Source organism: Centropristis striata, chromosome 10 (genome assembly GCF_030273125.1).
Source record: "Centropristis striata isolate RG_2023a ecotype Rhode Island chromosome 10, C.striata_1.0, whole genome shotgun sequence".
Classification (NCBI taxonomy): Eukaryota; Metazoa; Chordata; class Actinopteri; order Perciformes; family Serranidae; genus Centropristis; species Centropristis striata.
Window position 1 is genome coordinate 36,246,525 of NC_081526.1, and position 14,521 is coordinate 36,261,045.

General features: G+C 37.4%; 2 protein-coding genes across 2 annotated transcripts in view; one reads left to right on the forward strand and one right to left on the reverse strand.

The window, feature by feature from the left end:
• itgav (integrin, alpha V) overlaps nt 1-3,461 on the forward strand; it is a 42,973-nt gene extending 39,512 nt beyond the window's left edge. Inside the window, exon 32 of the mRNA XM_059342390.1 lies at nt 1-3,461. This exon is cut by the window's left edge and continues 413 nt beyond it. The gene's annotated coding sequence lies outside the window, so the exon portion shown is untranslated.
• A 2,433-nt stretch (nt 3,462-5,894) lies between these two features.
• LOC131978679 (galactose-specific lectin nattectin-like) lies at nt 5,895-9,144 on the reverse strand. Its single transcript, XM_059342391.1, has 5 exons — nt 9,075-9,144; nt 6,955-7,037; nt 6,540-6,674; nt 6,219-6,330; nt 5,895-6,112 (listed from the first exon to the last, which is right to left on the reverse strand). Exons 1-5 carry the CDS (start codon nt 9,142-9,144, stop codon nt 6,048-6,050), a joined length of 465 nt encoding a protein of 154 aa, XP_059198374.1. The 3' UTR covers nt 5,895-6,047.
• Between the last annotated feature and the right edge of the window lie 5,377 nt (nt 9,145-14,521).

The following is a 14,521-nucleotide window of genomic DNA, read 5'->3' on the forward strand; positions in this document are numbered from 1 at the left end:
GCATATTATTTTAAATATTTGTTTCAAATTTGTGTGAATATTAGTAAAAATTAAAAGTTTGTTGCTCTTTGAAAGGCTTGAAAGTTATATTTTTCATTATATCAGCAGCATTAATTGATCTTTAAATTACAACAATATAATTTGCTGCCATCTTTTGTGGCGTTGCTTCATATTTAGCGTGCAGACAGAAAGAGAACTCTCAGAAAGTTTAGTTCCCTTCATTTGACATCTCTGAAGCTTTGTGAGTCACAGCGTAGTTATTTCTGGTGGAGATTTGAGGGTTTCTCGTGGAGTTTGGCCTGATTTTTAATTTGCACATTTTTTTTTGTCCAAAACCCAAAATGATTGATGAACTATCTGCTGATAAATTTAACTAATTTTTGATCAGAAACACTGTTTGATCTGTTGCTCCTGAAGTTTGACTCCTAAAGGCCGATGTGGGAGTTCAGATTCGTCCTCACAGAATGTTTAAAACAAGTGGACGCCGCCTGAAACGTGAAGTGCCTTTTAAAGCTGCATTCTGCCTCACGACCAGCAGGGGGCGACTGCAATGTCTCTGAGAAAACGACTCGTGAGCTATTAACATTCTCATATGAGTTTATGTTTCAAGTCTTCTTCAACACAGCATGAGGTTCATTTAGAGTCAAACAGGGGGAGGAGTTAGGGGCGGGGCTGCACACTGATGGACAGGAAACATGCCCATATATGGTCACTACAGGAATCCATTCACCAATAGATGACATCACGATGGCTGCGTCCACTTCTTTTACACAGCAGTTTAAACACAAAAGGCAGAAATATAAATAAAACTATATATTTCAAATGAAAGAATAATTGATATGAAACGAGCTGCATTCAGTCGTCAGATGGTTCAATTTGTTCTGATTTGGGGTCAAAAGGAGTGTTACAGTAATATATTTACTCGGATATATTCTTTGTGTGTGTGTGTTGGGTAGGGCGCTATGCTTTGGGACGCTGTTTTTTTTTGGTGTTTTCATTGTTTTTTATTTGTATTTTTTTCTACAAAACCTCGATGATAATATTATGAAATTGAGTCCGATTCATTTCAACACGATCAGCATTATGTTCTTTGTTCTGTTTGGGTGGAAAATCATCGAGTTCGTAAACCTGACTGTTCGCTAAGTACCGCCTCCTGAAAGCTGACATCTTTACTATATTTTTGATTCATTCTTTAACTCATCTCATGAATAAAACAGTTTGTTTTCATGGAGAACAACACAGACATTTTCTGGCTGAGCCCAAACTTGAGTGCTAGTGAATATCTGCAGAATATTTAAAGGTTTTTTTTTTTTTACATTTTCTTTTCATGTTCTTTTACATTAAATGTAAAGGTTTTTACTGTCAGAAAACACAAAGTTTCCTTCAATTTTTACATTCAGCAACATGATGTGTAATATTCGTATTTTTTTACATAGATAATAATTATGTCCTATTATATAAATTTACAGATTACAACTTTTTTTATTTTATGGCTAATATTTGTAACAAAAAATAACTTTTTCTTTTTATGGCACTGAACGTAAAAGAAACAAAACAATGACTGTAAGATAATGCAGCAAATTTTAAAGCACGGTCCATTAAAGCGACTCCACAGGCCACAGAACAGGAGGCGGCGGTGACTAGCTACTTGTTAGCATGTCATAAGCTAACTAAGTTTGAGGCGTCTGTTGTTGTATTTCCTGACTGTTGAAGCTCCTGAAGCAGCCAGTGTTATATTAGCACTGACTTTATATATTTTCTTATCATAATTGGAATAACTAACTAGCTAGCTAGCTCCAGCGCCTCCAGAGCTAGTTAGCCAAGCTAGCAGCTTGCTAGTAAGCGAGCTTCAGTAAAATTAATTCTTTGTGCAGACACTTTGTCTCAGTGAAGGAGAGCTCACGGCTTCACCAGCCGAATAGATTGACATCGTTCGGCTCATTTTGTGTAACCAGTGTAGCATGGAGCATGGAGCTAGCTCGCTAACTGTCAAGCGGCTACCTGGATACGTCGATGCAACAAGTTTGTTGAGAAAAATCTACAAAATGTTAAAACACAGAAGGGGGACGAAAGGCTGTAAAAGGAGAACAAATTACAGAAAATGTTAAATAAAGTTGAAGTGGATGAGTAGAGCAGGATGATTGACAGGCGCAGCAGCAGTAACTGAGGGGGGCGGGGCTTAGCCGACAGTCAGTCAGTTACAGTTGGAACTTTCCCGCCTTTTTCTGCACCGACGCTTCTTTGATCTTCCACTTGTTTCTTTTTATAAATAGTATTATAAGATATCTCCATTCTGTGTGTGTGTGTGTGTGTGTGTGTGTGTGTGTGTGTGTGTGTGTGTGTGTGTGTGTGTGTGTGTGTGTGTGTGTGTGTAAAATTTAAAAAAAAAAAAAACCTTTGCTATGAATTTACCCATATTGGGTTTGCATCTTGAATTAATGTTTAAGGTTTAAGATCAATTTTTTAAATATTTTAATCCAATTAACAATCACAATGAAAGAATTTTAGCACAATATTCATGGGTTTTTTTCTATCACTTGCCTTTTATTCACTGCTCCGTGTTTGTTTGTTTGTTTGTTTGATTTCAAGTTCCAGACGCCGTTATTATCAGAGTTCACAGCTGGAACACAAACAGCTTCTCTCTGCTTCTTTTTGTTCTGTTTTCTAACAGAGGAAAATGTTCCCGTCTCACGCAGCGTGGACATAATAAACACAAATTATCTTCCGACCAGCAGCTGGTTAGCGTAGCTTAGCACAAAGGCTACAGCTCTCTGATTAACACTGCCTTTACTCTAAGCTAAGCTACCTATGTGCGAGCTGTTACTTCATATAAAAGAGTTTCAATCTTTTACAGAAATGTCCAACTTCTGTTTCAATACCGGGTATATCGTTAAAACATTTTATATCTGTGACTGAAAATTCAAAAATCAAAGTACAAAATCTGTACTAACCAGGATTTAGATCAGTTTGCTGCTGAAGCATCCAATCTATAATCAGTAATCTTTGATATTTCTCAATAATGGTAAATATTCCTAGCCGGAAATAACCAGAAATAAACTACTTCAAGTAGCCAGTATAAATGTAGAGTTCAAGCAGAAAACAAAACGGGATTCAGAAGTCAGAAATGAGCTGCTTGAGGAAAGAAGCTTGTGGAGAAAATATGTTTTTTCAGGGTTTGGTTTATTTTATGTTTAGTACGAACGGCTCACTGAAGCTTTCCAGAGATTCTAGAGACGTCTTAATAAAATGTTTTTCACTCGTTCCACTAGAACAGAACTAAAGTCATTTCACTTCAGAATATGAATACAGAAACTGGAGTCTAATAATAAAACTTCCTGAAGTGGTTGAACAGATCTTAGGTCTGTCTTATACATATGGACTATTTTTGATGTATGTATTCTTTCACTATTTCATAAAGAGATGATTTCACTGTTGAACTGAAATAAAATGATTTGTTCACACTTTCTTTGTTGGTGTCTTTTATCAGGTCTGAAATTCTAAACATGAAAACCCTCAAAAGGATATACTTTTAAAAGTGAACTTTGCAGAAGTTTTTCCGCTGTTTTACTCTCGACTCCAGGCTGCAGCCGACAGTGACATCACACACAACAAACCGTTGTCTTGAGTTGTGTTTTGGGCTAAAGACACGCCAGGAGCCAGCTGGTCCTGTTGGTTATTTCTCTGACTTTGGTATCAGAAGATTAATGCCCGACTGATAATATGCATTTTGTGGTTTGATGAAGTAGGAGAACAAGCGAAGAAGTCATAGTTATAAGCATTTATTCAATTATGGCGCCCAATCCACATCTTACATGTGACAGAAAATGAATTGATTTTTCAGAGAGTGAGCACCATGGCGTCCCTAGGCTAAAACATTCAGATTTTTTTTAATTAGCCCTGAATATTAATTAAAAAAAAATTTTTTTTTTAAATCACATCCTCAAAATACGGTTATCTTATGTTGATGCTTTGATAAAACAGTGTTTTGGGACAGGTTTGAGTAACAATTAATTCTTTTATTTTTTAAAAAGCCACTACTTTGGCTTTGGCGCACAAATGGTTAACACCTCCAGGTCGCACGTGACGTCATTCACCCAAAACAGCGACGTCAGGCAGCAGGCCACTTGATGACAGCAAGCTGTTGAGCTGAAGTGTAACAAGATATCATGTCACAAAAAAAGATTTCCATGTTTTACCCCCCAAAGGTGGTCAGCAAAGAGGTAATGAGAATAGAAATATCATAAATAATATAATAATAAAAAAATTATGTTAAAATGTATAATTTCAAAAAGAGTGTTGCAGCTGGAACTACTAGAGGGAAGTAGCTAGTTGATATTACATGGGGAAAAAAACTATATTTTATTATTAGCATCTGTCTGTAAATGCAATTGTAGTGTGTGAGAATTGTGTACCTAAAAATAATTAAGCTTGGGCTTCTTCTAGACTCTAGAAGAAGCCCAAGATTAATTATGTTTAGGTACACAATCTATGAATCTAGAGGGGAAAGTAGCTAAAGTTAATGTTAGGCTATAAAGTCGAACCATCTTGTTTATATTCTTTTTTCATGCATGATAGCAGATAGCTAGCAGACAGGGATCCTGCACAGCCTGCTTCTTTTACTGTAGCTGCTAATCTGTTAAATGGAAAAACAATGTGTTGTTACCTAGCTAGCTAATGTCAATACATGGGTGCAAACTAAATTCAAAATGGGTCATTCATTTGATGATCTGTGGTTATGGGATTGCATCGTTTTCACCTTTTTCACCTGTGATATGACAGGTTTGCAGTGCACCCCTGTACTTAACCAAGCATTCGTTTGAATTGTGTGTTCTTAGGCTATGTGGAGAATGTCTCTATGTCTAAAAAATGTCGGCGCGCGCATCTGCTTAACCATTCTGGGCTGAGCCCCGGATGTGTCAAAATCCTAGAGACGCCCTTGACCTATATGATATCATAATTTACCATTTGTAGTACATTTTCTTAATGTTACAGATTTTTTGCATTATAAATCATCTTTTTTTATGCCCATTTTACAAAAGAAAGTGAAGAGATTTGTAGTTAAATGTTAATATTTTCTTATTTTATTCCAACCAAAACCTGAATCTTATTGTCTGAGAGACAATTTCAATAACTTCCAGTATCAGTAGTGTCCGGGTATTTTCAAGAAGGATTACATTCTGATGTACATTGTTTATTCATTAATGTATTTATCTGTGATGAGTATATTTACCATGTTCTATTATAATTACTTAAGAAGCTGAATGAAATATGATTGGCAAAAAAATAATTGTTTGTATCTTTAAAAAACACAAGTGAAGTCCAGACCAGACAGGGTTGTTTCTTTTTTGTCTTTATTTCTCAATGCTTAGTTTATAGGACAGTCAATGAATTCAGATTAATAGAGAAAAAAGGTACATTTTAGAGATTATGAAAAAAAGAAAAACATAAACCAGAGGACTATATGTAGAATAACAGGTGAGATCCTGCAGGTGCAAAACGATTAAAACCCAAGAAATAGTTCTTATGAAGTGTGACCGTAGTCGTGAGTTCTCCTCTTGTTTCACAGAAAGCTCTGACAGATTCTGGACGTTTACTTTCTATTTCACTCAGTTTTGGTTAAAGGAATATTTTGGAACATTTGGGATGAGAAGACCGTCACCTCTCATGTCTGGTAGGTGCATTTTGTTTCCTTTGGACAGAGCCAGACTAGCTGTTTCCATCTGTTTCCAGTCTTTACGCTAGGCTAAGCTAGTTTTATATTTTAGATAAGCTGACTTTGCTGACTCAGCTGACTTTAATATTCAGTTTGAAGTGTGAATAGATGTTTGAGTACTTGAATATTTCCTGTATTTTACTATGCATATTTTTTTTTACCAGATAAAGAGTCAAATTAGTGATTTATATTTGTCCAGCTGAGTGAGTCAGTTATTCTAAATGTATAACTCAGAGGTGACTGTGTTTAAAACTTATAAGATAATCGAGTGTTTGCTGAACCAAAGAGATTATAGATGCGCTGCAGCAAGATGATGTCAGGACGGCGAGACGCCTCACAGATTTTTGGAGCACACGAAAGATAATTTAGTGATACAAGACAGATCGTTCCAGAAGTTTCCTGTGGAGAAAATTTACAACCATTACAGCAAATGTCTGAAACATGACCACCTACAGGTTCAGCATCAGTGTCGTTTAGAAAACGGCATATTTTAATGCTTATTTACCATGCCAGTTCATCTCGACACAGTGCTCTTTTCCTTTGAAGTTGTCCGGTTGACCTGTATGCCAGCGTGTGAACTGGACTGGGGATCCGTCAGCCCACTGCAATGTTTTCTCCTGCATGAGAAAGATTGAGTTGAAGTTGAAGTTTTTGCCTTCCCTAGTTTTAGATTGATTTCATTTTCTGTGTAGAAAATCTTATTTTGATGCTTTTTGCAGTTTTGTTTGAGGTATTTTTTTCTTGTTCTCCTCTCATTAAATTATTCTTTTCTCAACAGTTCAAGAGTCAAGTGACATCACTTCCTGCAAGATAATTAAAGTCTCACCTGCACTGCATCAGTGGCTCCGATCCAGGTGCGTCTGCTCGTACCAGACACATCTTCAATGAAGTCGTTAAGGAAGGTGTTTTCCTCAGCACTGTGAATCGAAGCCAGATTCCCATTGGCAGACTGGCACAGTTTCTGAAGGACACAGTTACAAACTTTATAAACATTTTTATATTGAAGTAGAAACATTTGTCTGTTTAACAGTTCTAGAAAGACACAACAACATAACCACTAAATCTCAAGAGTGGAATGTACATTTAATGAAGTAGTGTATGAGGCCCACAGAACAATTCCACCAAAGAAATAAAACATTTCATTTGCAGGCGTAATGTGTTGAATAAAGTATCAGAATACTCCCTCCACCACTGCTATTCTGTTAGCAACAAACATTTGTTTTAATAAAGAGCTGCTGTACCTCTGCGTCCATCCAGGTCTTCGCAGTGATGTGGAACTTGAAACAGCGAGAGCCGAACCGAGTCCAGCCGTCAGGGCAGGAAGCTACGACACAAGCAAGAGAAAGTTACACTCTGAGTCAACAAACAAATATAAATGTCAAACTGTCAAATACAGTCGAGCAACAGATGCTGTACGGACCTGGGCAGGAGAAGTAAGCCTTGTTTTTGTCTTCTTCACAACACTGTGATCACAAAAGGACATGATGAATCTTTTCAGCAATCAAGCACAGTAACTGTTTGCATACTTCAGGCTCAATAGTTGTTTTAAAGTCAAGTCAAAGTTTATTTATAGAGCACATTTAAATTAAATTAAAGTGCTGTACAGTTATTAAAATAGAATAAATCACACACAAATAGGTATAAATAAAAACAATGAAACAATAAAATACTAAAAACAGTAAGACAATAAAATAGTAATAAAAACTCAATCCAAAAAAGAAAGTCAAGGATTCTTGCCTAGCTGGGACTGAACGCCAAGGAGAATAAATAGGTTTTTAATAATGTTTTAAAGTGCTCAACAGACTGTGCAGCTCTGACCTGGAGAGGTCGGCTGTTCCACAGAGAAGACTCTGTCCCCACGAGTCCAGAGTCTGGACCAGGACGACCAGGAGCAGCTGGTTAGACCACCTAATGCTCTGGAAGTACTGTGGGGTTTTAAAAGCTCTTAAAAACAATTAATAAAACCTTAAACTGGATCCTAAAATTTACAGGTAGCCAGTGCAAAGATGCAAGGATGAGGGTAATGTGATCACGCCGTTTCTTTCAAGTCAGCAGGCGGGCGGCTGCATTTTGGACAACCTGTAAGCGGAGCACTGCTGACTGGTTAAGACCAACAACAAAGAATTACAGTAGTCTAGGCGTGATGTGATGAATGTGTGGATGACTCGCTCAAAGTCATTTGTGGGGAGATAAGCCTTTACTTTAGACAGTAGCCGTAGCTGGAAGAAGCTAGTTTTGACTGTGGAGCTTATCTGTTTATTAAACTTGAAGTCAGAGTCCAGAATAACCCCAAGATTTCTTGCAGAGGGTTGACACAGAGATTCAAGGCTACCAATGGCGCTGTCATAGCCATCTAAAATATGTTGTTGGCCAAATAAAATGATCTCAGTCTTGTTTTTATTAATTAATTAATTAATTAATTAAAGTTTGCTTCCATCCATGACTGGGTGTCTTTCAGGCAGTCTAATAAGACCTGCACAGAGGATGGGTTGTTCATTTTTAGCGGTAAATATATTTGTACATCGTCCGCATAGCAATGAAATGAGACATCATACTTTTTAAATATAGATCCCAATGGCAACATGTGAATAGAAAAGAGGAGGGGGCCCAAAATGGAACCCTGAGGCACCCCACAGCTCAGGGGGGAAGAGTCTGAGGAAAACTGGCCCAGCTGCACAGAGAAGCTCCTATCTGACAGGTATGACTCAAACCAGTTAAGAGCGGTGCCTTTAATGCCGACACAGGTGTTTAGGCGAGAACGGAGAACGTTGTGATCAACTGTGTCGAAGGCAGCTGTCAGATCCAGAAGGCGGACCGTGGCGCACCGCTTCACTTGCGAGCGAGGCAGTGTCACATTAAATAAGACAGCGAAGTGATCAGAAATTTGCGTTCCACAAATCTCATTGACATTTAACTGCAGCCCAAAGGATAATATCAGGTCCAGAGTGTGGCCCTGCTCATGTGTTGCATCACACACAGACTGAGTTAGACTAAAAGAGTCGATAAAATTGAGAAAGTCTTTCACCATGGGTCGAGATTCTCAGCAGACATGGATATTAAAATCTCCAACAATTAAAAACCGATCATAGTTCACTGCCACTCCAGCCACAAAGTCTGTGAAGTCCTTTATGAAATCCTTATTGAACTGAGGCGGACGATAGACTGCAGCGCACAGGACGGGTGTAGAAAAGTATACAAATATGATCTAATGTTTCAGCTCACAGTGTGAACTTGACGTACAACAGAGCCGTATTAAAATTAGTTCAACTATTTAACACTGTCTCATGTTCCCTCAGCTTCATAATACTTCATACTGCAACACAAAGAGTTTCATAAAAGTCAGTATTTGTGTAGTTTTTACTCACAGAAGCTGCAGCCAGCAGTCCGCTGGCCACACAGAGCCACAGAGCAAAATGAAAACCTGATGCCATCTGTGAAAAACAACATGAAACAAAGTCAATTTTCTACATTTAAAAATATTATTTTGTCATAAGTGAATTAAGGTTGATAAATTATGAAAACATAATTTAGAAGAATTTTGTTAATATAGAATATCTTTTGGTTGAAACAAAAAAAGAATAAATTAACATTAAACTATAAATCTATTCATTTTTTTTTTAAATTGGCAAAATGATGTTGGCAGTGTGATGAATGCAAAAATCTGTATCATTAAGATAATTTACTACAAATGGTAAATTATGATATTGAATGTCTTTGAGAATATAGTAGAAGGTAAAATGTGGTAATATAAAAACATAGTATAATGCAGCAATATTACATGTGATATATTACAACATCAAATACAACACAATATACAATATAGTATGCCTCTAATGTAATAAATATATTGTTATATTCAATATATATCAATAGTATTTAATAAAATGTCTATATTGTATACAAAAAGTTATAAAATTACCTAAATACAGGCTGAATTCAAAATAGACACAGAGTAAATAATGATGATAAATGCCATTAATCAGGTGAAATATTACCTTTGCTGAGGTGGAGACTGAATCAGAGAGGATGCAGCAGCTGTTGACTGTCACTGACCAAAGTGTCTTTATATAGTTTATCAGAATGCTGAGGAATCTGCAGTATGTAAACCTGCTGCATTCACACCTGTAATAACACACCGCCTGTGCCAGGATGCTGTTATGTAATTATAATGACCTTATTATTTTTAATTGAACCACAGGATACAGGATCCTATTTAATAATTGCCAGTAGCACGACAACATTCAGATTTAAACTGGTTTGTCCGTTCAGATAGAGTGGTGTTGTCCCTTACTTCCCTTTATTGTCGCCTTCGTCCATTTTTTGCCACCTCCATTGATTTGTTGGCTCCTCCGTCCATTTGTTGTCACCTACTGTTGTGGAATTAATTTCAATACAGTTGAAACCAGAAGTTTACATACACTATATAAAAAGACACATATGCTATTTTTCTCACTGTATGACATGAAATCACTTCTCCTGTTTTAGGTCCGTTAGGATTACCAAAATAAATAGGTTTTTAATAATGTTTTAAAGTGCTCAACAGACTGTGCAGCTCTGACCTGGAGAGGTCGGCTGTTCCACAGAGAAGACTCTGTCCCCACGAGTCCAGAGTCTGGACCAGGACGACCAGGAGCAGCTGGTTAGACCACCTAATGCTCTGGAAGTACTGTGGGGTTTTAAAAGCTCTTAAAAACAATTAATAAAACCTTAAACTGGATCCTAAAATTTACAGGTAGCCAGTGCAAAGATGCAAGGATGAGGGTAATGTGATCACGCCGTTTCTTTCAAGTCAGCAGGCGGGCGGCTGCATTTTGGACAACCTGTAAGCGGAGCACTGCTGACTGGTTAAGACCAACAACAAAGAATTACAGTAGTCTAGGCGTGATGTGATGAATGTGTGGATGACTCGCTCAAAGTCATTTGTGGGGAGATAAGCCTTTACTTTAGACAGTAGCCGTAGCTGGAAGAAGCTAGTTTTGACTGTGGAGCTTATCTGTTTATTAAACTTGAAGTCAGAGTCCAGAATAACCCCAAGATTTCTTGCAGAGGGTTGACACAGAGATTCAAGGCTACCAATGGCGCTGTCATAGCCATCTAAAATATGTTGTTGGCCAAATAAAATGATCTCAGTCTTGTTTTTATTAATTAATTAATTAATTAATTAAAGTTTGCTTCCATCCATGACTGGGTGTCTTTCAGGCAGTCTAATAAGACCTGCACAGAGGATGGGTTGTTCATTTTTAGCGGTAAATATATTTGTACATCGTCCGCATAGCAATGAAATGAGACATCATACTTTTTAAATATAGATCCCAATGGCAACATGTGAATAGAAAAGAGGAGGGGGCCCAAAATGGAACCCTGAGGCACCCCACAGCTCAGGGGGGAAGAGTCTGAGGAAAACTGGCCCAGCTGCACAGAGAAGCTCCTATCTGACAGGTATGACTCAAACCAGTTAAGAGCGGTGCCTTTAATGCCGACACAGGTGTTTAGGCGAGAACGGAGAACGTTGTGATCAACTGTGTCGAAGGCAGCTGTCAGATCCAGAAGGCGGACCGTGGCGCACCGCTTCACTTGCGAGCGAGGCAGTGTCACATTAAATAAGACAGCGAAGTGATCAGAAATTTGCGTTCCACAAATCTCATTGACATTTAACTGCAGCCCAAAGGATAATATCAGGTCCAGAGTGTGGCCCTGCTCATGTGTTGCATCACACACAGACTGAGTTAGACTAAAAGAGTCGATAAAATTGAGAAAGTCTTTCACCATGGGTCGAGATTCTCAGCAGACATGGATATTAAAATCTCCAACAATTAAAAACCGATCATAGTTCACTGCCACTCCAGCCACAAAGTCTGTGAAGTCCTTTATGAAATCCTTATTGAACTGAGGCGGACGATAGACTGCAGCGCACAGGACGGGTGTAGAAAAGTATACAAATATGATCTAATGTTTCAGCTCACAGTGTGAACTTGACGTACAACAGAGCCGTATTAAAATTAGTTCAACTATTTAACACTGTCTCATGTTCCCTCAGCTTCATAATACTTCATACTGCAACACAAAGAGTTTCATAAAAGTCAGTATTTGTGTAGTTTTTACTCACAGAAGCTGCAGCCAGCAGTCCGCTGGCCACACAGAGCCACAGAGCAAAATGAAAACCTGATGCCATCTGTGAAAAACAACATGAAACAAAGTCAATTTTCTACATTTAAAAATATTATTTTGTCATAAGTGAATTAAGGTTGATAAATTATGAAAACATAATTTAGAAGAATTTTGTTAATATAGAATATCTTTTGGTTGAAACAAAAAAAGAATAAATTAACATTAAACTATAAATCTATTCATTTTTTTTTTAAATTGGCAAAATGATGTTGGCAGTGTGATGAATGCAAAAATCTGTATCATTAAGATAATTTACTACAAATGGTAAATCATGATATTGCATGTCTTTCAGAATATAGTAGAAGGTAAAATGTGGTAATATAAAAACATAGTATAATGCAGCAATATTACATATGATATATTACAACATCAAATACAACACAATATACAATATAGTATGCCTCTAATGTAATAAATATATTGTTATATTCAATATATATATCAATAGTATTTAATAAAATGTCTATATATTGAATACAAAAAGTTATAAAATTACCTAAATACAGGCTGAATTCAAAATAGACACAGAGTAAATAATGATGATAAATGCCATTAATCAGGTGAAATATTACCTTTGCTGAGGTGGAGACTGAATCAGAGAGGATGCAGCAGCTGTTGACTGTCACTGACCAAAGTGTCTTTATATAGTTTATCAGAATGCTGAGGAATCTGCAGTATGTAAACCTGCTGCATTCACACCTGTAATAACACACCGCCTGTGCCAGGATGCTGTTATGTAATTATAATGACCTTATTATTTTTAATTGAACCACAGGATACTGTCCTATTTAATAATTGCCAGTAGCATGACAACAAGCACTCCTACATACCAGCTCCACCAACATTTACCAATGACATTCAGATTTAAAGTGGTTTGTCCGTTCAGATAGAGCGGTGTTGTCCCCTACTTCCCTTAATTTTCGCCTTCGTCCATTTGTTGTCACCTACTTCCCTTTGTTGTTGCCTAATTCCATTTGTTGTCACCTCCGTCCATTTGTTGTCTCCTACGTCCATTTGTTGTCTCCTCTGTCCATTTGTTGTCTCCTCCATCCATTTGTTGTGTCCTACGTCCATTTGTTGTCTCCTACGCCCATTTGTTGTCTCCTCCGTCCATTTGTTGTCACCTACTTCCCTTTATTGTTGCCTAATTCCATTTGTTGTCTCCTCTGTCCATTTGTTGTCTCCTCCGTCCATTTGTTGCCACCTACGTCCATTTATTGTCGCCTTCGTCCATTTGTTGTCACCTACTTCCCTTTGTTGTTGCCTAATTACATTTGTTGTCTCCTCTGTCCATTTGTTGTCTCCTCCGTCCATTTGTTGTCACCTACGTCCATTTATTGTCACCTACGTCCATTTGTTGTCTCCTCCGTCCATTTGTTGTCTCCTCCGTCCATTTGTTGTCTCCTCTGTCCATTTGTTGCCACCTACGTCCATTTGTTGTCTCCTCCGTCCATTTGTTGTCACCAATGTCCATTTGTTGTCACCTACGTCCATTTGTTGTCTCCTACGTCCATTTGTTGTCACCTACTGTTGTGGAATTAATTTAAATACAGTTGAAACCAGAAGTTTACATCCACTATATAAAATGACACATATGCTATTTTTCTGACTGTCCGGAATGAAATCAGACAATCACTTTTCCTGGTTTAGGTCCATTAGGATTACCAAAATTATTTCTATTTACTAAATGCCAGAATAATGAGAGAAGGACTATTTTTTATTACTTTCTTCAAAGTCAGAACTTTACAAACACTAACATTATTATGCCTTGAAACTATTTGGGTGTGCCTTGAAATACCTCCACAGGTGTGTCTCAAATTAACTCTAATGTTGTCAATAAACCTATCAGAAGGTTCCAAAGACATGCCAGCATCATCTGGGCTTTCCCAAATTGTTTCAATTTTTGAAGAAAGTAATAAAAAATTGTCTAAAAAAATCCTTCTCATTATTTTGCCATTTAGCAAATAGAAATAATTTTGGTAATCCTAACGGACCTAAAACAGGAAAAGTGAAAAAAAACGTGTCTTTTTATAAAGTGTATGTAAACTTCTTAATACCAGAATTAGAATGCTGCAGAGTTGCTGTTTGGACCAAGGAACTGTTTGTGTATCTCAGAAACCCAACCAGTTTGTTTATTCGACAAACTGGTTGGCGACTGGATTCCCTGTTTCTCTTCTTCTACGTCGCGACACAATTTCACAACTTTCACTGTATATCCTGCATTGGAGGATACAAGAGAGACTGTTCTTTTGCAAATTACAACAAGAGGTTTTCCTGGTATTGTTGATAGAGTATTGTGTGAAATGTGTGGATTGTGTTTTGCTGTTTGGTGCCCTGAGGAGCTTAAATTTGTGTTAACATTTATTGAAAGATAAAAATATAAAATAATATAAATATAAATAAGCTTAAACACCTCCTTCCTGCCATCATCAGCTCTGCACGGCCCGTCACCGCCCACATCTTGCCGTGGTCACCTACTTTACATTGTTTGATTTGTGCTGTTCTGTCCTCTCGTATCCTGTATGGATTATCATGATAAAGCTGTCGTCCACATGTCAGTTTATCATTTGATTTCTTTGTCCGTGTGCTGATGCGGCACATTGGTTTGTCGTTTTTCCTTTTTTTCTGGTTCTGACAACA

What these genes read in the sequence shown, in the direction of transcription:
- LOC131978679 (XM_059342391.1), bottom strand. Translation starts at nt 9,144, where the DNA reads ATGGCATCAGGTTTTCATTTTGCTCTGTGGCTCTGTGTGGCCAGCGGA. An exon ending in GCTGGCTGCAGCTTCTGTGA is followed by an intron (nt 7,038 to 9,074) that starts GTAAAAACTACA and finishes CTTGTGTCGTAG; the next exon opens with CTTCCTGCCCTGACGGCTGG. An exon ending in AGACCTGGATGGACGCAGAG is followed by an intron (nt 6,675 to 6,954) that starts GTACAGCAGCTC and finishes TGTGTCCTTCAG; the next exon opens with AAACTGTGCCAGTCTGCCAA.